Genomic DNA, 25,788 nt, shown 5'->3' on the forward strand with positions numbered 1-25,788 from the left:
AGGCTCTTAGGTGGGAGGATCTAAAAGAAAGCCAGAACTTCTAGAACACAGAGAGCAGTTGGCCAAGAGATAGGTAAGACCCAAATTATACCAGAGCTTGGTGGCCAAATTGAGAAAAACATGGGATTTCATCCAAGTACAGTGAGAAATCATTGAAGATCATTAAACATGGAATTGCATGGTCTAATTTAAGTGTTTCAGAGATGACTGTGGCTGTTGTGAATGCATTTAAGGGGGTAAAGAGACAAGATAAGGACAGTGAGAACAGGAGCTACTGCTAGAGTGAGGGCTAATGGTGGTTAGTTGAAAGTGTCAGCAATGACCATGTGCAATTGGAGGTCAAAGCTAACTGCAAGTTAAACTCTTAAGTATTATTGCTGGTATTTCACCTAAGAAAAATACCTGTCTCAGACAGTGGAAAACTGTCCAAACTGCACTCCCCCAAACAAAAAACAATACTACATATTTTGAAGGTTGAGAAAGAGGAATATATTACTACAAGGAAATTTTTGGTGAGATTTGTTTGTAGTTGTGGTTGTTGTTTACTCCTGAAATATGATTTCCATTTCCATGATTCTCCTCCACAAGTTTTGTTTGGGAAAAGAGATTTAGTGGAATTTAGACTTTCAAATTGGAAGCATCAGTAACATATAATCTTTCACCTCACATTAGTTTTTATTTTCATTTTTAACCTTTCATTTTTCCTTTTATAACTTTTATAGGAATTGTATCTATGGAATCTCTTTTCTGTCATTGACAAAAGATAGTTCAGGTAACTGATGTTTCTAAGAAAGAAATAGCCTCTGAAGTAATGTCTATTTGCTTTCTGGCTTGCCGGATCAAAGAAAGAAGGGCACACTTATACTCTAATAGTGCTTTTATTTAGCGTGCCTCCTAGGTTTTTATTGTATTCTGGGACAGTGTCTGGGAGTGTTTGGAGTCAAAGCAAGGAATTGCAATGAGATTGGGTGGTAAAAAATATAATCCTCCATAAGCTATAGTGGACAACACCATGAATTATCATTATTGCTTGAAATCAATTTTGAGGGTATAATAATTATTTTACAGTCCTTAACTTATGTATTAGATTTGTGTGTTTGCTTAATAATTTAGCCTTTTAATTTGCCCTTTGAATTTTTATTCTTCTAGAAATGTTTTCTGGGTCAAGGTTTTCATGTTAGGAGTTTTATTAATAAACTCTATTTATAAATTTATTTTCAGCAGAAATCTTATAAGTTAGTTTCCTCTTTTATTTCCTCATCAAGGCGGAATCAAAAGTAAGTTCTTCATCTTTAGTGAATTATCAAATGAGGTCTTTTAAATTATCAAAATGAGTTCTTTTAAATTATCTGTCACTATTATAAAATTAGTTTGAAATTTTGAGTCATTTTCTAAAAGACATGAATTTTGACAGCTTGATTTTTCTGACTTTTTACAATTATTTTTTTAGCTTCCTGTTACCCAAACCCAATTTTTCTTTTTGTCATTCCTTCACTGATGCTTGGTGCCATCTGCTGTTTGTGGGAAGTATTTTATATTTGACTAGGCAGACTAGAAATAGGTCTAAAATGAAAATGTAAAATTCACGAAATGGAAAAAAGCAGACATGTGACCTGTTTGAAACTTTGTGGTCTGTGGTTTATTTGCTTTTTTTTTTTTAATGTAAAATCATTTTTAAAATCTGCTTCTCTCTAGAACTTATTATAAATCACAAGATTTTGTATTCACTTGTCATATGCCCAGCACAATCCTTTCCTTTCACTAAAATGTTATTTTCAGGTTCTGTGAGTTTCCTGTTTACCTCATTTCAAAGACACCTTTGTCAAGAATCAGATTTTGATTGCTATAGGATTATAAGCTTTTTGAGCTAGAAGGAACTTTAGCAAGTGGCCTCAAATTTTAACATCCGTTCGAATCACCTGGCGATCCTATTTAAATGCTGATTCAGATTTGGTTGGTGGTTCTAGGGTGGGGTGCGGACCCCGATAGTCTGCACATCTAATTTACGCTTAGGTGATGCTGATGCTGCCTCCGCAGACACACTCAGTAGCAAGGCTTTAGAAGCAACAAACCAAAAACCAACTAGTAAAGATCCTGGTTTTCTCTTTCACGTACCACTCATCAGAACTGTACCAATCATCAGAACTGTATTTCTTTGTAAAGAGAAAGGAATCTAGAGTCTCGCTCCCAAAGACATTCCTGGCTAATTTCTTATTCTTTACTCTCAGCAATAAATTTTGTTATTCAGCAGTAACCTCTTGTTATTTCTACTATTTTGGTCAGCAGCAACATTGTTAGGAGAAATTGTTTAAGATAATTATATTAAAGACCCAATTATTTATTACCTAAGCACTGTGACTGACAAATATTTAATTGAAACCAATTCAAATTCAACTACAATGTTTATTTCTACTTGTAATTTGTTGCCTAGTTCTTTTCTCTTTAGATTGTCTTTAAAATTTTACAGCATTAAAAATGAAAAACTAAACAAATTAGCCCTAGCAACTCAATGTAAATTCTAGAGCAACTGCTTGACACAAATACAACTTTTTTTTAGGGAGTTGAATGTACCATGTTCCTCTCTTGATGTTTGAATTTGCCCCCACACTGATTGTATTTAAACCAGAATACTCACATTTCCAGCACCAGCTTGGGTTTTCCAGGATATAGTGTCTATCCACATTATTCTCTGAGAAGGAATCCTTTATTTTTAGCCAGATAGCCATAGAGTTGTTCACATCTGAGAGGTTATGCAGCCCAGTTACCCAAGTTCAGGGGCCTAAAGGAAATTGAAACAGGTATAAAAGAAATTATGCCCAGGAACATACGGATTGACTAAAAAATAAAAGTTATGGCCTAGAAAAAAAATGTTTGGAAACATTTTTCCAGATTGAATCTTACGCAGAAGGACAATATTGCCCTTCCTTCCCACCCCTGTTGAAGTGCCACTAATGGGATGTTACTCTCGTCTCGTGCATCCCGGTGCTCTCACACAACAAGGGCAGGAGGCCCACGGGAATTTTTGCAGACAGGTTTCACTGTTATCTGTGGATACTTAGACATTCTTCCGAAATGAGCTCTTGTCATGTTTAAGAGGTCTTAAAAAGGAACTTAGTGTATTTTGGTAACTTTTTCAGGATTTTTTAATTCTCTTGCTTTTTACATCTGTCAAAAAATAGGTAACAGCACTTTGAGAAATTTTTTTCCCAATAGGCAATCTAGAAAGCAAAATCAACCAAACAACAACAGAATATTATGCCCTAGAACTCCAACTTGAGACTTTTCTTTTCCATACCTTTCCTGGCTGTCCATCTTTACTCTCACTAATAGTCTCACTCTCTGTTTAAGTTGGCAAGATGCCTGGAAACTATTCTGGTCTCAAAAGGCTAGGTTCTTTAGGTACATTCTGTAACTAAGTCTTGGTTTCCAGACTCTGACCTAGTGATGTTGTGACTTTCTTGTGATTTCCTTGAGAACTAGAACATAAAGACTGCCGTGTCTCTATAATCCTATTAAATCCGTTCTTATTTGGAAATCAGGAAAATCAGGGAACAGTGTTTCTACTATATTCAAATAAAGAATCATGCATTGTTAGACTTTAAAGGTATCTTACAGGTAGTTTAAGTGAATACCCTTTAGTTAAAAGAAAAACACGTAAGTATGGCACTTGTAAGAACCTTGACTGATCTCAAGCTCAAAGCAGGTGTACACAGTTTAGTATTAGGGCTTAAAGTTAATACCCTGAGTATAATTTTAAGGTAATTCTTTAATAATAGTCTGTACTCTTTGGACCTATGCTACAGAATTCTATCTAATTTTATTTTTATTAGATTTATTAAGGGTCTTGAAGAGAATTCATAGGTGAACAAAAGAATGAAAATTAGAACCTATCAGGACAGATGAAAAGAATTAAGAATATTTAACCTTCAAATATATACCTCCAAAAGTATCTTCATTGACATGAAAATTTTTGACTAAAAATTTGTTCTCCATTTTCTTTGGATATAGAAACACGAAAGTAAATTTGCACTATAGCAAAAGAAGCAGCAGTAGTTAGTTGTGAGGCAGATCCACACAATGAAGCTAGTAAACACTGGAACAGAGAGATATTTGGCTTCCTGATTATTTTCCTCAAATTCTCTGCTTATTATCAGCATCTGTTTCCTGTGGTTGGGATTTTGCATCCAAAAGCCTGAGTGGATGCATCCGCACAGATCCTGTCCCGCTCAGTGAGCGTGCGTGCTCTAGCTGACAGAGACTGGGAGACCCTATCGGTGTCAAACTTTCTACGTCATCAGTGCAACAACTGTTTTACTGAAATCATTTTTTAAAACCCCAACTAACAATTAAGGAATAAATGCCAAAGACTAAATCTCCACTCCATCCATTTTTAAAGTGTGTTGATCCTTTGATCTAGTTCTCCTAAGGTGCTAGCTATTGTACTTCCAATCAATTTTCTAGTGACACAAGTTTTTGGTTTTGAGACTGAGTTATTGGTATCATTTAATTGATAGAGAAATAAGAGAATATTTCTTGATGAAGTTAAACAAGAAATGTGCAGGTCAGCCTTTATCAAATGTGTAGCAGATTCCTTGGAATCTCAAGTAACTGAAATTCCTAATTAAAATTCTGGGAAGCTCAGTACAGGGGACTTTAACATAATAGCATGTCAGGATATGTAGTGCCTAACTGTGTGTCAGACACTGTGCTAAGTGCTTTGCACGTAGTAACTCATTCAATCCTCACAACGACCCTATGGAGTGGGTGCTGTTTATGAGGAAACTGAGGTAGAGAGGGCTGGAATAACTTGCTCTGAGTCACACAGTTAGGAAGAGATGAAAAGCTGACTCAGAGCTAGGAAGGCTGGCTCCAAAATCCACCACAGTCGACTGCCTCTCCAAAACGGTCTAAAGGCAGGAAGGGGATCAGGCTTTAAGGGAAATGATATTTCTTTTATATTGCCTAGGTATCTCTAGAACTAATAACAGCCGGGCCCAAGATATGAAAAGTTGCAGGGGTCGAGGGTAGCTAGCAAGCAGCGGTGCACCTGCCTCCCTCTCCGGCTTCATTCCTCACAAGCGGTTTCTTCGGCTCAGTCTTCCCAGACCACATGCAGTTCCTGAATGTGCATGCTGCTTCTCTGCCTTTACAGATGCTATCTATTGATCTGCACTGCCTTGCTCCCAGCACTTTAACTTGACCAATTTGTGTTTATTCCTCAAAACCTCATTCAGGCACCCACTGCTTTGTGAAGCCTTTCCCAGTCTATACAAGTGGGACTGATCTACCTTTGGACACCCCTGCGCTACATACATTCCTCTTTTGCTTTTCATTCGTTCATTTGACAACTATTTATTTAGCACTGTATTCCAAGTGACATTCTAGACACTGGGGAAATCAGTCCAAGTTTCTGACCTAATGAAGCTTAATATCTAAGTTTTTCTAAGAAGCAGGATATTGGGCAGATAAATGATATTATCTGATGTTTCTTTTAAAGGAGCAACCCTGCAGGTGTGATGCTGCACACATGTAGTCCTGGCTGATTAGGAGGCTGGGGCAGGAGGATTGCTTGAGCCCAGTGTGGGCTGAAGTGTGCTATGCTGATTGGGTGTGCGCACTAAATTTGTCATCAATATGATGACCTCCTGGGAGTGGGGGACCATCAGGTTGCCTAAGGAGGGATGAACTGGCTCAGGTTGGGAACAGAGCAGGTCAAAATTCCTGTGCTGGCCGGGCGCAGTGGCTCACGCCTGTAATCCTAGCACTCTGGGAGGCCAAGGCGGGCGGATTGCTCGAGGACAGGAGTTCAAAATTCCTGTGCTGATCAGTAATGGGATGGCACCTGTGAGAACCACTGCACTCCAGCCTCGGTAACTTAGTGAGACCCCCGTCTCTAATAAAAATAAATAATAAAATAAAATGATCACTCTGGCTACTATATGGAGATTAGGCTGTGGGGGCTGGTAGGAGTAGGAGATCAGGAAGCTGTTGTATTAATCAGGTCAGGAAGTGATAGTGGCTCGAGCTAGGGTGGGAGCAGTGGGGATGATAAGAAATAGTTGAGTTTGGGACATATTTCACAAACCTACAAGATTTGCTGATGGATTGATTGTGGGATGTGAGAGAAGAAAGGATGACTCTGACATTTTTTGCATGAGCAACTGAAAGAATGCAGTTACCACTAGCTCAGGTGGAAAAGACTGGAAGAAAAGCGGGTTTATGGGGAAAATAAAGAATTTTAATTTAGACATGTCACATTCCTATAAGGACATCTGAATTGAGGTAGTTGAATATATGAGTCTGGAGTTCAGAGGAGATACTGAGGCTGAAGATGTTAATTTGGGAGTCATCAGTGTGTACTGTATATATTTAAAGCCACAGGAGTGGATGGGAGATGACCATCAAGTATTATTCGGAGATGGTATGTGGAGTGGAAGATCGGTCCAGTGAAGCTTGTCAAAGCCTCAGCCAAAGGGACAGGATTTAGAGGCAGGACCTTATTTCTAAAGAAAGGGAACTAGAAAGAATAAAATAAGGTCTTTGGCCTCAACAGGCATGGAGGATTGAGCAGGTTCTCAGGACGACAACTAGACAGAGGTTAGAATCCAAACCAGAACTCAATTAGGAGATAGAAACTTGCTCTTAGGAGAAAGTCAAATGCTATTTCTTATAAATTGGGAACAAGATCAGAGATGGGCTGTATTGTATCTTGATGTTCAGCTTCTTGAATATTGGACTGCAGAACTCCTTACTTTCTTTCCAACTGAGGACATGTGCCAAGACTTCTCTTCTTTTTTATTTATTTATTTTTATTTTTTTGAGACAGAGTCTCACTCTCTTGCCTGGGCTAGAGTGCTGTGGGGTCAGCCTAGCTCAAACTCAGCAACCTCAAACTACTAGGCTCAAGCAATCCTCCTGCCTCAGCCTCCCGAGTAGCTGGGACTACAGACATGTGCCACCACGCCCAGCCTAATTTTCTCTATATTTTTAGTTGTCCAGCTAATTTCTTTCTGTTTTTAGTAGAGATGGGGTCTCACTCCTGCTCAGGCTGGTCTCGAAGTCCCGAGCTCAAGTCCCCAGCCTCTGCATCCCAGAGTGCAAAGATTACAGGCGTGAGCCACCACACCCAGCACCAAGACTTTTCTTTACATCATGGGTCAACCAGAGCTGGAGACAGATCATGAATCAACCTTTGTTCATACTGTTCAATAAAATAGATTATTTGTAGTACAGAGAATCTTTGCTTATTTTATATGTTTAAAATTCTTTTATCTTTCCTGCCAATTCTTTAGATTGCTTTGGATCACATATTATATGTCTGTTTAGACTTTATTTTTATTTTTTCAAATTATTGTATTTTATTTCAGAGTATTACAGATGTATAAATGTTTTGGTTACATGAATTGCTTTTGTACAGTTTGAGTCAAAGTTATAAGTGTGCCCATCACCCAGACGGTGTGCATTGTACCTGGTAGGTGTGAATTTACTCATTCTCTTGTCCCCACTCCCACCTGCTTGATTTCTGATGAGTTTTGTTTCTGTATATGCACATAAGTTTTCAATTAGCTTGAATTTAATGGTGAGTACATGTGCTGTTTGTTTTTCCATTCTTGTGATGTTTTACTTAGAAGAATGGTGTCCAGTTTCATCCAGCATAATACAAGAGGTATTAGTTCACTGTTTTTTTATGGCTGAGTAATATTCCTGGTAAACATATACCACATTTTGTTACTGCCTTTATTTTTTTAAAAGTGGGAAGAAAGAAAGCTCATTTAATTTAGGAGAGCAGTGTCTTGTTCTTTTATCCTTCTCTTTTTATTGAGAAACTTAAAGCTGGATTGCTCGCCCTTGAATACAAAGCTTTCTGATTTTCAGTTATCTAGATAATAGGGTCAACTCAATTGAATTAATTTTCGAAATTAATTAAAAATCATTAAGTACTTATTATATGCCCAGCTCTGGATTGGCTCTGGGGTTATCCAGAGCAGTAACACATAGTCCCTGAAGGGTTTCCTGTCTTGTGGGGAAAATGGACATGCATAAACAACTAAGTGACATGAAATGAATGTAGCAATAGCCCTAATAGAAGGTGTACGGACAGGGAGTGGTGGGAACATAAGCTGACATTAGCAAATCTCCTTGAGGGGTTTGGAAGTCAGGAAACATTTCAAGGAGGTGATTGGCTCGAGCTGAGCTTCTGTCCTGGTCATTGGCTATGTCAGGGAAGGAAATGGGGTACCTGCTGTAAGGAGAATGAGAAAGTCCCTGTTAGAGAAACAGGAAGAGATTCAGGAAATAATCAGAGAGACCTTTCACTGGTGACTTTTCCCCAGCAATTTCAATGGTATTAGTTGCAGGGGCAGAAGCAGAATCGTAGCAGGCAGAACAGTGACTATGGAATAAACAAATGAAATCCAAACCTACTCACGTGTTGTATAAGGCCCTCCTCAGTTTGACTTATACCAATATTTCTATATTTTTCTTCTCAAAAAACATAGAAACAAACCAATGGCTCCTAATGCTAGATAATATTAGAATCTGTACAGTGGTGTGAGAGGTATTAAAATATATAATAGATATTCATGCCCATCTTACACTTATGGAATCAGTTCTTCCAGGGTGAGATCTAGGAATCTGAACTTTTAGCAAACCCCCTTTATTATTCTTTTTTTTTTCCTGCTTATTATGGGGATACAGATTTTAAGGTTTCAATAAATGCCCATTCCCCACTCCCCCCACAAGTCTGAGCTTCCAGCATGACCATCCCCCAGACGGTGCACATCTCACTCATTATGTATGTATATACCCGCCCCCCTCCCCCCTCCCACCTGCCCAATACCCTATTACTGTAGTACCTATGTGTCCACTTAGGTGCTGCTCAGTTAATACCAGTTTGCTGGTGAGTATATGTGGTGCTTGTTTTTCCATTCTTGGGAAACTTCACTTAGTAGTATGGGTTCCAGCTCTAACCAGGAAATTATAAGATGTGCTATATCACCGTTGTTTCTTAGAGCTGAATAGTACTCCATGATATACATATACCACATTTTATTAATCCATTCTTGGATTGATGGGCACTTGGTCCCTTTATTATTCTTAACCAGTACTCCTCATTGTATTATTTAGTAATCTTACTCATAGAGAGGTTAAGACTCTTACCTAAGCCAGTTGGTGGCAGAAATGGAACTGTGGTATGGGTCTTCTAATTCCTGCTCAAAGGCTTTTGGTTTAAAGTATAATATTAATGAATTTCTATAGTGAACTTCCAGATTGTTTAATATTAGTCTTAATTTACTATGTTTAAGTGGGAATGAATTTCACAGGACTTCTAGAGACTTTATAAAATTTTTGGTAGCAACTGCAATATTCCTGTTACTACAATGTTCTTTGCTAATTAGATCTCTTATACTTTGTTATAGCTTTCACTTTTAACTTGTTTTTTTTTTTTAATTTTGTTTTGTTTTTGTTTTTCTTTGTTATTTAGTAGATCTCAGACCAATTAACTGAACTCATTCTTCCATCTTTTGACATCTCCTTCTCACTATGGCAGGCAGATCTGTAATTTCCAGTATAATTTCTTGATGTGAGGACAAGGATTCTTGGAAAAGAACTTTCAGCATGAGTGATTTATTGTTTTTATTTTTTATTTCAGCATAATATGGGGGTACAAATGTTTAGGTTACATGTGTTGCCTATCACCCCTTCCCCCCCCAGAGTTAGAGCTTCAAGCGTGTCCCCTCCTCCCCACATCTGCCTGATGTTACTCCTATATGTCCACTTAGGTGTTGATCAGTTAATACCAATTTGCTGGTGAGTACATGTGGTGCTTATTTTTCCATTCTTGGGATACTTCACTTAGTAGAATAGGTTCCAGTTCTATCCAGGAAAATACAAGAGTTGCTATATCATCGTTTCTTAGAGTTGAATAGTACTCCATAGTATACATAATCCACTCATGTATTGAGGGGCACTTGGGTTGTTTCCACATCTTTGCAATTGTGAATTGTGCTGCTATAAACATTTGAGTACAGGTGTCTTTTTTATAGAGTGTCTTTTGTTCTTTTGGGTGGATGCCCAGTAATGGGATTGCCGGATCAAATGATAGATCTACTTGTATCGCTTTAAGGTATCTCCAAATTGCTTTCCACAGAGGTTGAACCAGTTTGCAGTCCCACCAGCAATGTAGGAGTGTTCCTCTCTCTCTGCATCCACGCCAACATTTATTGTTTTGGGACTTTTTAATAAAGTCCATTCTCACCGGAGATAAGTAATATCTCATTGTGGTTTTGATTTGCATTTCCCTGATGATTAGAGATGTTGAGCATTTTTTCATATATTTGTTGGCTATTATTCTTTCTCTTTTGAAAAGTTTCTTTTCATGTCCTTTGCCCACTTTTTGATGGGGTTGTTTGATTTTTCCTTGCTGATTTTCTTGAGTTCTAAATAAATTCTAGTTATCAGCCCTTTATTGGATGTGTAGCTTGTGAAAATTTTTTCCCATTCTGTAGGTTATCTATTTCCTCTCTTGACAGTTTCTTTGGCTGTGCAGAGCTTTTTAATTTGATCAGTTCATATATATATATACATATATATGTGTATATATATATGTATATATATATATATGCGCTGTGATTGCCTTTGGGGTCTTCTTCATAAATTCTTTGCCTAGGCCAATATCTAGAAGAGTATTTTCCACGTTTTCCTCTAGAATTCTAATAGTTTCACACCTTAGGTTTAAGTCGTTTACCCACATGAGTTAATTTTTGTGAGAGGTGAAAGGTGTGGGTCCTGTTTCAGTCCTGTTTCAGTCTTCTACATGTGGTATTCAGTTTTCCCAGCACCATTTATTGAATAAGGATTCTTTTCCCCAGTGTATGTTTTTGTCTGCTTTTTCAAAGATTAGATGGCTCTATGAGGATGGTTTTATGTCTGGGTTCTCTGTTCTGTTCCACTAGTCAATGTCCCTGTTCTTGTACCAGTGCCAAGCTGTTTTAATGACTATAGCCTTGTAGTATAGTTTGAAGTCTGGTAAATTGACCTCCTTTAGATAGATACCTTTCTCTTGGTCAGCTCCTAATAAAGGAATAACCTCCCTCATCTATTTTACAGTTTAACATAATTGTAAATGAGTTAAATTATATCTTGAAACAATCAAATGACTAAATATATTAATACTTCATGATACCCAAAGTCGTGGATATTTTGTTCCATGATAGCTCATTAACAGAAGATGGTTTTCTAAATAAATTATAGTACTTAATTGAAAATATACCAGAAGCTTATTTACTTTTTGCTTTCTGAAAAAGTAGATAATTATTATAGCTCACTGGTCAGAGGTTATAGATTTCATTCTGAAGTATGAATGGATAAATAGAAATAGGAAATATATTCTATTAAATTATTGTGATTGCTGTACTTTTTGTCTGAATAGGAATATCATAAAGCTATAGGAATAGGACTTTAACAACCTGTAAATATTGTTAGTATTCAAGAAAAATCAGTTTCCCTTCAGAATATTTTGCTACATTTAAGAGTTTGTCTCATTTCTGTGTGTTCTATAACATTTTTAGTTCAATTAAATTTTCAGATTATAGTAAAAAATTATTACTAACCTCAAAAGTATGTATGTTATTGGTTCCTCTAGTAAGGAATAGTGTTTCTGGGGAACCAGGTAGCATGTATTTATGTTAAAATTTGGGAACACATTTGTAATTGATTTTCAATAGAAATTTTAAGAAAATAATATTGATAGCTTGTCATCTCTGAAATCTCTTCTATCACCAATTTTATAAAATTAGCCTGCAGACTTGAAATTTTTTGCTTAGCTTTCATCATATGCTGCTTTTTCACCATTAATCTATCAAAATTTTATTACATTCAAATCTTCTATTTGCATTTTTATTAAGCTGAACTCATTTCATTGTATTTTCTGTAGATTTTGAAATGGTCAGTTGTTATAGATATTGTATTAAAATAGAATAATACCTGTACACAAATTTATACTCATATGCCTACAGACATAAATCACTAAAGACATTTGTGAAATTTGACACAAGTAACCTATTTTCAACAACTTTCAGAATGATCACTCAACACTTTTTGGTGCTGGCAAATTATCTGATGGAATGTATAAAAACTAATCTGCAGCATATCACAATTTAATAGCAAGTACATGTGGTGTTTGTTTTTCCATTTTTTAGATACTTCACTTAGGATATACATACATGTACTTCATAGATATATACAACTATTATGTATTCATAATAGTTAAAAATTTAAAAATTAAAAAAAGACAGCTCTACTTACATGAATTTATATATAAGGCTACTGTGTGAGCCTATGAAAAAAGTATTTTTCTAAAGCTGTTTCTTGATTTTCAGTGTTGCACTCCTGACCTCTAGTGGACATCAGAAACAAAAACCCAAACTCCAAATATCACATCATTTTATTGGTTACTCCATCAAACTCTACTATTTAGCTATCCTAAAAGACTGGACTTTCAAAGAGCTTAAAATATGAGAAGAAGAATAAGTTAAAATCCTTTTTGGCTAATATGTTATAATATTTTTGCTATAGAAGATATATTTAAGAGCAACTAGTATTTCTGATTATCTGTCACTTTTACCTTTTGTCTTTGAAAAAATGCATTACTTTACAGATCACAGAAGTAGGAATTTTATCCAAGAGAAGCTAAAGGCATTCTGTTCTGGTTACTTGTAACTTGCACATAACAAGCTACACTGAGTGGCTTTAAAACAATGATTTTGTAGTGAGACACACTGATGTCATGTAGCCTCCCAATAGGGTGCGCTGAGAAGGGCACAATATCACTTCTGTGGTATTTGTGCCCAAAATGTATAGTCTGAATTTAATCATAAGGCAACATCGGGCAAATCAAATTGAGGGACATTTTATTAAGTAATTGACCATTGGTCCCCAAAAGCGTCATGATCATGAAAGATAATGACTGAAAACTGTCCCAAATGAAAGGAGACTAAGAAGACATGACAGTTAAATTCAATGTATGATTATACCCTGGACCAGAAAAAGGACATTAGCAAGGCATTTGATGAATTTTTAGTCTAATTTCTTGGTTTTTCCATCATGGTACTGTGGTTGTATAAGATGTTAACATTTGGTGACACTGAGTGAAGGACATGCAGGAATTCTTGGTACTATTTTGCAAATTTTTTCTAAATCTGAAATCATTACAAAATGAAAAAAAAATTTAAACTAAACATCTATTTGTTTTGCTCACAATCTCCTAAGTCAGGGATTTGGGAAGAGTTCTACTATATGGTTCATCTGTGATCCACATGGCATCATGTAGACCACCTAATTCACTTCCAAGCTGACTTCTTCACTCATATATCCAGCACCTTGGTGCTCCTTAGTCTTTCTTCTTTACTGATGACCTGTGGTCCTCCAGGCCCTCTTGTTATTGCTTGGATTTTTAGAGTCTGGGTGTCTAGGTATAATTACACTTCTTATGTGGTGTCTGGCTTCTAAGAGTGAGTGCTCTAAGAGATGGGACATGGAAGCTGTCAGTCTCTTAAGGCTTGGGCCCAGAAACTGGCATGGCATCATTTCTACCATATTCTGTTTGTAAAAGCTATAACATAATCTGCCCAGATTTGTAGCAGGGAACAGAGACCCAGCTCTTAATGGGAGGAGTGTCAAACAATTGTGGCTACCTTTAATCCATCACAGATATCTAACCAAAGTTTCACTGAATTAGCAGTTGAGATGGAATTTGTGAAAAAAGCATGGATTTGCTTTAGACTAACAGACCTAAGTTAGGGTTCTGGCTTTACCATGTACTAACAGTATGTCTCTGAGCCTCAGTTTCTTTGCCTCTAAAATGGTGACAATAACACATATGCTATAGAATTGTTGAGAGGTTTAAGGGAAAAAAAAAATATATATATATATATATATAAAAAATACTGGATATAGTAGGCAATAAATATATGAACCTAGTAATAATTGCTAGCATTCATCAAATACTTACCAAATACTCAATTCATTTGATATGCTTTTTATATGCTATCTCATTTAGTAACTACCTCTTCCTGGGATGGTGTGTCCTATTTTGTATGGGTCAGGCAGGGTAGCACCCCATTTTCTCTAGCTTTGTGAGTGTGCTCCATTTACTTTGGTCACTTTTGCTTTGATAGTTTATAATTTTGGTTAATGCCTTGTTAGGATTTCCATTATTTCCCTTTTATTTTGATCCATAAGGACCCAGGTGCTGATGCGCACTTGGTACTTTTTGACACTACCTTTTCATCATTTGTTCAGTGCTGTCAGCATAGTTTTTGACAGCATCTCACACAATCTGTCAGCTCCCTCTGAACCCACGATTGCCTGCTCATCAGAGCCAAAATGTTCAGTGACTTCGTTTCAGTGAGTCCTTTACTGTCAGCCTTTATTTTATACAAGATTGTGGGTGCTCAATCATTGGCCTACCCAGGAACACCATGATCTGTACTTTGGAGCAATTATTCAATTTGGGGCAATTACTCGTAGGTGTTCTGTAAAGCAAAGATGTTGCCAGACTGTGACTGAATTTTGAAATAGCAATATCCAAATCAGTTAAGGAGCCACTTCTTCATGCTTGCAAGGCTAATCTCGGTCTGTCCTCACTGGAGGAAGTGGTGACCCTTTCTTTCCACAGGAAGCTGGGTTTCTATTGCCTCGTATCCTACAAGCAGTCACCTACTTTTTGTGAGTGTTTTCAATACAGAGACAAATAATGGAATTTAGTTTTGGTAGAAGTCACCTACTGGTTCTCTTTCTGCTCTTTGCTCTCAAAATGTACTTGCCTTTAAATGAAAGGAATCACTTTAATCCTTTGGGAATTAGAGGACACATTAAATAATATCTAGATAAGGGATTTATTCATTTATTCACCTATTCATTGAACTATCCTTTCTAATAACTTAGTGGTTTATTTTATTTTTTTTTTATTTCAGCATATTATGGGGCTACAAATGTTAAGGTTACATATATTGCCCATGCCCCCCTAACTTAGTGGTTTAAAGTATGACTTTTAGATTGGGCTATTTAGCTTAAAATCCTAGATCTGCACTTACTAGCTGTGTGATTTAGGGAATTTACTCTGTTTTCTCTAAATCTTAATATCCTTGGGTGTAAAATAGAATTTAGGGTTGTTGGGGGATGAAATAAGGCCATGCCTTTAATGTAGTTAATTCAGATCTTGGCACATAGAAAATGCTGTGGTTGCTGGCTCTTATTTATTATTTTGCACTTGGACTTAGACCTTGTACTATAAAGAATAAGTGGGCGTAGAATATTACTTGTTTTTGTTTCACTGTTAATAATTCTCCAAACTTTTTAGCCCTTTGACTCCTACTAGGTATACTTGTTTACCTCTCAATAACAAATAAATTGCTAGAGAATACATATTCCTAAAAAGGGGACATATTTTGAAAATGTATGAAATCTTTTGCTTTTAAAAATACATTTCAAAAAATATATTTCAGCTCAAATAGGCAGAGTTTGGACTGTGGAAAAGGAGGTAAAAAATAAAGTATCAATAAAGGACTTAGTAATGGTGGCTTAGAAGAGTGAAGAGTGGTTCTCTTATCATTCGCATCTTGTTGGCCAGGAGACTGTGCTGAGGACCATTGCTGGCATTGATGTTATCATTTTGAAACCAACCTATTTGTAGTGTCCCTCTTTTAAACTGACCAACATCTGCTCTGTGGAAGAGTCCTATAACTTAATGATATCTCTAATTATATTTTTAAATAAAAATAAGTCTTATTTAAAAGAAAAAATATTTTAAAATATCCAACTAAGGTTATTTCCTTTACTGTCCTCTTAGGAAATCAGGATAACATTTTGTAGTGCAAAAAATAACTTGATAGAATAACAAGTTTTTCCTGATTTCCAACAACTCAGATGTCTGTAAGTATGTTATGTGTTTGCATAGTCTGGCCACTCTAGTCGACTTTAGTTTAAGGCTTATGAAGTCTTCACTTGTCTTGATTTTTATGAGTAAAGTCTAGAACTTGATATAAGCAGGTACAGTAAAACCTTACTATTGTGAACTTGTTTAAAGAATTTACATATATTAAATATAAATTCTTCAGGTAACTGAAAGTTTCTTCTTTAGCTTCCCAAACTTTAATTTTTTTTTTTTAATTTTTATTTAAAACACACACTCTGCTTCCTTTTGTTTTTTTGGGTTTTGTTTTTTTTTTTTTTTTTTTGAGACAGAGTCTTGCTTTGTTGCCCAGGCTAGAGTGAGTGCCGTGGCGTCAGCCTAGCTCACAGCAACCTCAAACTCCTGGGCTCAAGCGATCCTACTGCCTCAGCCTCCCAAGTAGCTGGGACTACAGGCATGTGCCAGCATGCCCGGCTAATTTTTTCTTTTTTTTTTTTTTTTTTTCTCTTAAGACACAGGAAGATATAATTTTTTCTATATATATTAGTTGGCTTTTAATTTTTTTCTATTTATAGTAGAGACGGGGTCTCAACTTTGCTCAGGCTGGTTTCGAACTCCTGACCTCAAGCAATCCGCCCGCCTCGGCCTCCCAGAGTGCTAGGATTACAGGCATGAGCCACCGCGCCCAGCCTGCTTCCTTCTTAAGCACAGTATTTTAATATGATGTAATTCATAATTCACTAATGTTGCTAACTAATGTTATCAATCATTATTGATAATTGGAGGGTTGTTGGCTCCCCCAAGTGGGCTGAGATAGCTATACATTTTATTGGTTTTTTAAAAAATATATCTCCCAGGTCTGTGAGATATAATATTTTAATTCTGACAACTGTTTCCACAGCCTATCTATCCTTAACTTCATGTAGCGCATACTTTGTCTTATAGTTTGCTACTTCTAATATTTATAAATTCTAAAATCATATCACCAAACTAATTAGAAGTATGTATAAAATAAAAATTTAGGCTAGGTGCCGTGGCTCACACCTGTAACCCTAGCACTCTGTGAGGCCAAGACAGGTGGCTTGCTGAGGCAAGGAGTTCAAGACCAGCCTGAGCAAGAGCAAGACCCCATCTCTACAAAAAATAGAAAGATTAGCTGTACATGGGGGTGTGCACCTATAGTCCCAGCTACTAGGGAGGCTGAGGCAGGAAGATGGCTTGAGCCCAGGAGTTTGAGGTTGCACTGAGCATGATGATGCCACCATACTCTATTCTGGGCAACAGAGTGAGGCCCTGTCTAAAAAAATTTTTTTAAAGGTTGAACAAAGTTTTCTTTTAGTGTTTGTGAAAGCTATTTTGGATATTTAGAGATCTTTACTTTTTTTTACTTCTAAGTTCTTGTTTGTGTTTTATATACTTCAGTTGTCTGGTAGTTTGATTTTGAGATAACAGTAGAAACAGATTTCTTACTATAATTTAATGATGATTCCATAAATTTCTCTAGTTGGGTTATAGGGGGAAAAATCAATCCTGGAAAATTTGGTATAGCTAGTATGGTTTAATCATCTGGTCATCAAATAAGCACCTAGTATGTATCTTACACCAGCACTGTGTGATGAAAATGTCACTAGACTAAACATCAGGAGGCTTAAGGGCTGGTCCTGGCCTGCTACTAATCACATCTATTAATATAACCTTGGGCTAGTCACATTCATATTCTGAAAAATGAGAATCATAGTCTAGGTGGTTAGGAGAGTGAATGAGATTTCACTATTCCTGTGAACGTAAAGAGTTGGGGGAAAAAGTTTGACAGGGAGGATGAGAATACATCTGAGTTGGTTGAACATGGAATGGAGTTTCCAAAGAATAACATGAAAGAATTTGGGAAGGAGAGGAGGAGTAGGAAGCTGGCTTAGGAGAAAGGACCAGAGCATTATGAGGATCAGAAAACTAGAGATAAGAGAGGCTTACATTTTGAACAGTGACTGATAACAAGAACTGGAAACATGGTAGATTTAATCCTAATGGTGGTTGATAAACACTCAGATTGTGAGAATTCACTGCTGACTAGAAGTTGTAATATTGGGGTGGACAGAAGGTGAGGGCAGGACAGCAGGTCTTTTATATCTTAGCCTGCACGTTTTTGTGGCAAGTGGGCAGCAGCTAGTAGGTGAGAACTCAAATTTAGAGTAAGAAAGTGAATTTTGTTTAATTGTAACTCAAGTTTTTTGACCTACAATAGTTTCTTTTATTTTTTCTAATTGGTAAATTGTAATCAAAACCAGTCCAGGATCCTTGCTTGGTGTGGTGATGAACAGTGTCAATTCATTTTTGTTTTTTGGCCTGATTATACTTACTTCCAACTGCTTTTGGTTTTTTAAAGAATTAGCTGAGTAAACCCCAAACCAAAAATATTTAGTTTATATTTTAACCAACCAAATATTATGTGTGTATCATTCATCCCGTCACCATTTTGTCATGTTTCTGGTATCTGAATGTGAAAGGACACATTAGCAAACTGTAACAGGAATGCACTCTAGGTATCTAGGCCTAATCCTTACTTCTGGAGCAATTTTGGAGACAGAAAATCATGAGTTTATTATAAGCTTTTTGCATAATACATTTGACACAGCTTTATATCCAAAAGGCAGATTCTGTGACCAAAATGGAGAGGGCACATTAAATAGACTCTGAATTTATGGGAGATGTTAACTCATACTTGAAAGATCTTTCTTCTCATGCATGATAACTTGCATGGCAAGGAAATAGCACATTTTGTGGCAACCTTATTTCTGATTCTATTATCTTGATTATACAAGATTCACTGTCTCTTGAATTTAATAGCTCAATATCTCTTTAGAGTCAGTGGGCTGAACCCAGATTTCAAAATTCAGTTACAACTTGGCTTCTTAAGAAGCTGGTTAGTTTGTTTATTCCTAAAGAAATATTGCTCTGGGTTTCAGGAAAGAAAAGGAAAAGGAAGTCTGGCAGATACCCCCGGATTACCACCTCTAGTTGTTCAAATAATACTTGAAATAAGCACTAAAACAAAGAACAAAAAAATAAGAACACTAGTAGAAATACAGTGTGGTACAACTCTCCCTATACAATCTGTGCCACTCATCAGTGACACTATTTGTCTTTTTTTGTTTTGCCCCTGGCAATTGAACTGTAGCATCCAGAAGTCCAGACTAGGATTGGGAATTTCAATGAATAATTTTAGATGTCTGCATCATTCTGCCAGCTTGAGCAAGGAACTTGATTTCACAAACCTTAGACACATGCAAATAATCCAGAAATGGATTGAAAGAAAATAACTTATTTTAAAAATAATAATTCTATGTGAACATTGAATAAATAGCACCTAAAATTTGCAATAAGCCACTCAGAGAAGGAAAATACCTTTTAAAAAAACCTCATGATTTATTATTGTATGTGAAGATGAAAATAATTAGGAATTTTATTAAAGAAGTATGAAAGTCTTGGGAAAATACTTAATAAAATAGTATTAGATGTTACGGTATTGATTTTCACTTTCTTTTTCTGTTTCAGGGTTTGAACATAATCTTTCATGTAGCCTTGGCTCTCCTAAAGGTAAGTCAGTTTTTATTTTAAGTTACCAAGCTATCTTACCTCTTTGCCCTTGGGACTGGAATAATTCAGTTTCCAGCTTTTGACTCATTCTAGGTTCTTGAACACACAAAAAAAAGATGAATTCTTGAGAAACTCTGATCCTCTCCCCTCTTCTCATCCTTGTTTGTTGTTATTTGGAGTTTGATTTTCTTATAATCTATTTAATTTTGTTATCATGGCACTTCTTTCAGTAACATAAAAGATCTCTTTTATTCATATGAGTTGGATGATATAAGAGATAATGTTAAAACCTGTTTTCTGTCAAAATGATGCCAGCTTTTTTCTTAAAACACTTTTTACTCTAATAATATCCCTGGAGGTACCTAAACATATAATTGAATTATTAAAAATCTTCTATAATATACTGACTAAAAAGGAAACTGCTACATTTCAATTTGCAGCTCTTTCCCTGCTAGCTGGAAATTTATAAGACACTTTAGAATTTAGTTATAATTACCTTGTTGGGTTTTATATCAACATATCAATACAGCTTTAACAGTGTGGTAGCAGCAAGACATATGCTACAGAATTGGTGAAAATAACCCAGTCGGTTTTGTCCTTCAGTCAAAGAAGACATTCTGTTATTAAAGGCAGTAATCTCCTTGTTTATAAAGAGATGTAGGCTTACCCTTCCCTCAGCATGACGCAGTGGTTAAAAGTGCAGACACTGGACTCAGACAGATTTGGTTCTAATTTCAGCCCTACTGTATGACTTTAAGGCAAATTAAGTGCTCAGAGTCTGAGTTTTGAGATAATAATAGAAACTAATTTATGGGATTGTTAAAAGAATTAAATAAAATGATACATAAAAGTCCTTAATGTAGTATCTGGAAAATTCAACTGCCTAGTAAATATTAGCTGTCATCATTGTGAATATTCTTATTCACAAGGTAACTCATAATGTATTCCTGGATACCCCATCATTCTTCCCAAACCCTCAAAAGATAATGACTTGATATCATAGCAGGGCCTCTTTATATCTTAAGAGAGCCTTGATACTTAACCATTTAACATATCTTGATTCTAAACAAAGGCATTAAATAGTATAGGTCCTCTGTAACTCAAGAAATGTCTTTCTGCTCCTCATCTTTTATTCTGTTAAACATTTGCTTTTTGTGAAGTTCATAAAATGCACTTTATTCATTAAATCATTTTGTATTTACATATGAACAATTCTTATCCTAAAGTTATTTTAGAAGTTAGGAAAATACTTTAAATAAAATAATACAAACATATTCATTTATGTCTTTTAATGAAATCATGAATCTTGACTTCTAGAATTTTTTTTTCTTTCATTAAAACAAATCAAAACCCAAAAGTCTCTAACATGGCCTCTCAACAAGGCTGGAATAAAACTTCTAGAATGACTGAGCATTGACGGTATTATGTAGTTCAGACTAAAAGCAATACTAAACAATAAAATAAGTATAAGGGAAATCCAACAAAGTTCTGATTTTTCCTATCATATCTATTTTTTAAGAAACTCTTAGATATAACATCTTTCCCAAAATACCTTTCCTCGTTTTTTTGTGACCCATCTTTACTGGTGCTGTCACCACATGCTTAGTTAATCTTTTGAGTAACCCATGACCACCTCTCTGGATATCAGGCTTATAGTATGTGTGAGCTTGATACTGTATATGTTGGTTAGTTATCTTCTTGACTGCCATGTTGGCTTGGTTGTGTTATCATTTATTTTGGCTGTGTTAACGCAGATAAGGCCTGTGCAGAGGACATTCTCTGGCTGCTGGGCAGAGAGGTTTTTTGTATCTTCTCCAGTAATCCATGGACACCCTTCTGTCATCTTGGAGAATTTGACTCGTTAGAGAAGCTAAAAGGAGAGCCTTCTCACCACTAGTGGGCTGTATTTAACTTCCTTGTATGAATTCTGAAGCTGACCTCACATAGAGACCTCACATAGACCTATAGATATATAGGTCTAAACTGAAGTGTACTTCACTGATCTGATTGCCCCCACCTAGAAAAAAGAACAGCCAAACACATATGAGTGACTGTCAACTTTAATCTAGTATACTAGATAAAATAATGTATATTTGTTCATATCAAAATAAAAAGCCAAGGGCAGTAGCACGTACCTGTAGTCCCAGCTACTCAGGAAGCTGAGACCAGAAGATTGCCTGAAGCCAGGAGTTCAAGGCTGCAGTGCATCATGATCATGCCTATGAATAGCCACTGTGCTCCAGCCTGGGCAACATAGGGAGACCTCATCTCTAAAAAATAAAAAAAAAAATATGAAAATAAAAAACTCTGGGGAAATTCAAAGTGCTTATGAACCCAGCCTAACTGATTTTCAGTATAGCTACGGAGGGATTTTAGAAGCATTAAAAGCATTTGTGAGAAAAAAAAAAAAAAAAAAAAAATCCACATGTTCTCGCTGTCAAAAGAAAAAAAAAATAAAATAAAATAAAAGCATTTGTCGTGTATTAGAAGCATTTGTCGTGATGAGGGGACTCAGAAAGAGAACTAACGTTTCTTGAGCATTTAGTCTGTGCTAAGTGCTAACATAGGTTATCTCATTACGAAACATTAAATGTCTAGGTGTTACTTGTAGACTAGTAAATTGTGCTAGCCAGAGAAAAACGTCTGATTCTTTCCCCACCCAGATGATAATTTGAGGAAACCAAGACCCAAGATTGCCTAAAGTCTTTTGTCTGCTTATAGATCCAAAGCTGGATTTATCATTTTTTTTTTACAGCATGGGATAAATGTCTCTGTTTCTCAGTTTGGTTTAAAGACACCAGCTTTCTGAATGGGACCTGCTTCTTTTGGGTTAGTGATAACCTACCAGTTAGCTAGAAAGATATTGTGCTTTTTAAAAGAATGATTCACTACACTAAGTAGCATTATCAAATTACTTAGTGTCCAGTAGGTAGGTCAGATATAATCTCCCAAATCTATTTTATTTATTATTTGAAGCATTAAGTAGTCATAGCATAGTACATTTAATAGATTGGTGCTAGATTAGTCAGAATTTATCTTAACCACTTCCTGGTGAGCAAAGAAATTTTTTCATCAAAATGTAGTCTGTGGTTTCTGACTGTGATTAAAAGCAAGGGACAGAATGTTTTTCTCCCTCCTTCCCCAAGTATTGTATGTTCATTTTGTGTCTTATGTGTGGATATAAACATTAAAGAGATTAAAAAAAAAAAAAGCCCACTCTTAATCCCATCCCTAGGGATAACCATAATGAAAATTTGGTATAAAATCTATCCCCCATGCTTTAGTCTATGATTATCTAAGTGCGCATTACTTATCTATATACATACATATGTAGTGGTTAAAAGCATGTGGACACTGGAACCAAAGTACTTAAGTTCAAATTCTATCTGCAACAGTTTTTCCAAAGATCTTAAATAAATTGCAGTTATCCATTTTTTAAATGGGGGCTATTAGTAATACTTGTCTCATAGGATTTTTGTTAAGGTTTAATGAGTTAATATGCAATTAGTGCTTAGAACTCAGTAAGTACTACAGTGCATCCAGGTGCTATTATTAGACGTAGTACTTCCTTATCCTTTTTAATGACTATTTTTTATCTTCTTGTGTACCATAATTTATTTAAATGATTTTATATTTAATTTTTATGGACATTTGTTTCTAGACTTTTCTGTTAAACAAAACTGTAACAAACATCCTTAAACTTTCATCTTTGCATACTTGTCTAATATATTTTGGATAAGTTTATAGAAATGGAATTACTAGATCAAACTGTGATCACATTTTAATTTTTGATACATATCACAAAATTCTTCTCTACCTGCAGAGAGAGTATATACTCCCATACTCTTCAAAAACCAGAATTTCTAAACAGGAACTTTTATGGACATTGAAAGCAAGTTATAGGCCAGGCGCGGTGGCTCACACCTGTAATCCTAGCACTCTGGGAGGCTGAGGCGGGCGGATTGCTCGAGGTCAGGAGTCCAAGACCAGCCTGAGCAAGAGCGACACCCCGTCTCTACTATAAATAGAAAGAAATTAATTGGCCACCTAATATATATAGAAAAAATTAGCTGGGCATGGTGGCGCGCTGCCTGTAGTCCCAGCTACTCGGGAGGCTGAGGCAGGAGGATTGCTTGAGCCCAGGAGTTTGAGGTTGCTGTGAGCTAGGCTGATGCCACGGCACTCACTCTAGCCTGGGCAACAAAGCAAGACTCTATCTCAAAAAAAAAAAAAAGAAAGAAAGTTATAAAACATAGCAGTTTAAAAGCAATTATTATAGTAATTCATTTCACTGTAAATAAACACAACTCTTCAGACTGTTTTGAAGAGTCCAATGTTAATTTCTTGTGTTTGGGAACATTCAGTTCTTCTAGGGAAGCCAGATGATTATGCCTAAATTTTGGAAGAACAGGCTTTCTCTTGGCTTAGAGGGGCTTTGTATATTGTATGAAAGTTCTGAAGTACATCTTTGATGTTTTTTGCTTTTCATCCACCTTCACTATGTTTTTCCTTACCATTCCATTGAAGCTGTTTTGATGAAGTCACTAATAAAACCTATGGACATCTTTCCATTTTTATCTTAATCCCTCAACAGTTGTGAGAACAGCATAACAGCATAGACGCATAACACTTTCTTTTTTTTTTTTTTTTTGAGATAGGGTCTTGCTCTGTCGCCCAAGCTAGAAAGCAGTGGCACAATCATAGATCGCTATAACCTCGAACTCCTGGCCTCCAGTGATCCTCCTGCCTCAACCTCCCAATACTGGGATTCCAGGCATGAGCCACTGCAACTGGCCTTTTGTTTTAAAAAAAATCTTCCCTTGGCTTCTGGCTTATCTTTTATCTCCCTCTCTACTACTTTTTGTTTTTCTTTCCTTACTCCTTTTTTCCTAGCCATTAACTTGAAGTTCTTCAGAGCTCTAACCTCTAGGAAGTTACTTATTGCTTCTCCCTTGCTGATCCTGTTCACTCCCCTGGCTTCAACTGTAAATATTTACTCTCATCTTTATATTTAGTACAGACCCAAATATTTGGCTGTAGACTTAACGTGTCTGCACAGATGTTTCACGGGCACATAAAAAGTCAAAACTGAACTAATTCCCCCTCCCCAATGTACTCTTCCTCCAATAAGCTTCACTTCAGTAAAGGCACTGCCCACCTGCTCAAACCAGAAACCTAAAAGTTATCGTTAACTGTCTTCTTTTTTTTTTTTGAGACAGAGTCTCGCTTTGCTGCCCAGGCCAGAGTGAGTGCCGTGGCATCAGCCTAGCTCACAGCAACCTCAAACTCCTGGGCTCAAGTGATCCTACTGCCTCAGCCTCCCGAGTAGCTGGGACTACAGGCATGGGCCACCATGCCCGGCTCATTTTTTCTATATATATTAGTTGGCCAATTAATTTCTTTGTATTTATGGTAGAGACAGGGTCTTGCTCTTGCTCAGGCTGGTTTTGAACTCCTGACCTTGAGCAATCCGCCCGCCTCGGCCTCCCAGAGTGCTAGGATTACAGGCGTGAGCCACCGCGCCCGGCCGGTTAACGCCCGGCCGGTTAACTGTCTTCTTAGTATCCCATATCTTCTTCTACTTCTTGAGAATTTTTTTAATTTTCCCACTTTTCTCCTATTCTTACTTCTGTAGGTTAGGCTACCAAATTTTCTAACCTGGATTATTACAGTGACCTCCTTCAGCCATATTGAACACCTACTACATGCCAAGGACTGCTCTGGGAATTAGAGATAAAGTAGTAACAAGGAAAGACCCTGTTTTCATGGAGCTTACATGCTGATGAAAGAAAGATCATAATTAAACACATAAATGAATGTGATTATTTTAGATCATGTTGAGGTTTATAAAGGAGGTAGGTATGAGAAGATAGTGGCTTGGATTTGGTGTTAGCAGGGGGCCCGAGAAAAGTGGGTAACTGCTCTTCCTCCATCTACTCTTGACCATTATCAAGTCCAGTCCCACATTGCCACAGAGTAGTCTTTTTAAAACAGATTTTATTATTCATTATTCAACAATATTTACTGAACACCTGTTTGGAGATAGATGCTATTCTATGTGCTTTAATAAATCAAACTAAAGTGACAAAGATACTTGCCTCTGTGGAAATTATGTCATGCTCTAGCAGGAGCCAGTTAATAAACAATAAGCATAATAGGTATGTAAATGTGCTGTATTAGAAGTGATAGTGTTATGGGGAAAAGGAAAAAGGAAAAAGTACAGCAGGGGACTAGGAGTTGTGGGTAGGTCGCAGTGTTCATTAGGGTGGTCAGGTTAGGCC

The 25,788-nt window shown here is 36.5% G+C and overlaps 1 protein-coding gene across 4 annotated transcripts in view; it reads left to right on the forward strand.

Annotated features, from left to right (window-relative positions):
- Positions 1-25,788, forward strand: part of RABGAP1L (RAB GTPase activating protein 1 like) — a 689,918-nt gene that overhangs the window by 474,515 nt on the left and 189,615 nt on the right. For all 4 annotated transcript variants that reach the window (XM_076000395.1, XM_012765066.3, XM_012765067.3 and 1 more), the window contains one exon: positions 19,466-19,507. In XM_076000395.1, the coding sequence (XP_075856510.1) occupies positions 19,466-19,507 (42 nt within the window). The remainder of the gene's footprint in view (positions 1-19,465; positions 19,508-25,788) is intronic.

Source organism: Microcebus murinus, chromosome 2 (assembly GCF_040939455.1).
Source record: "Microcebus murinus isolate Inina chromosome 2, M.murinus_Inina_mat1.0, whole genome shotgun sequence".
Lineage (NCBI taxonomy): Eukaryota > Metazoa > Chordata > Mammalia > Primates > Cheirogaleidae > Microcebus > Microcebus murinus.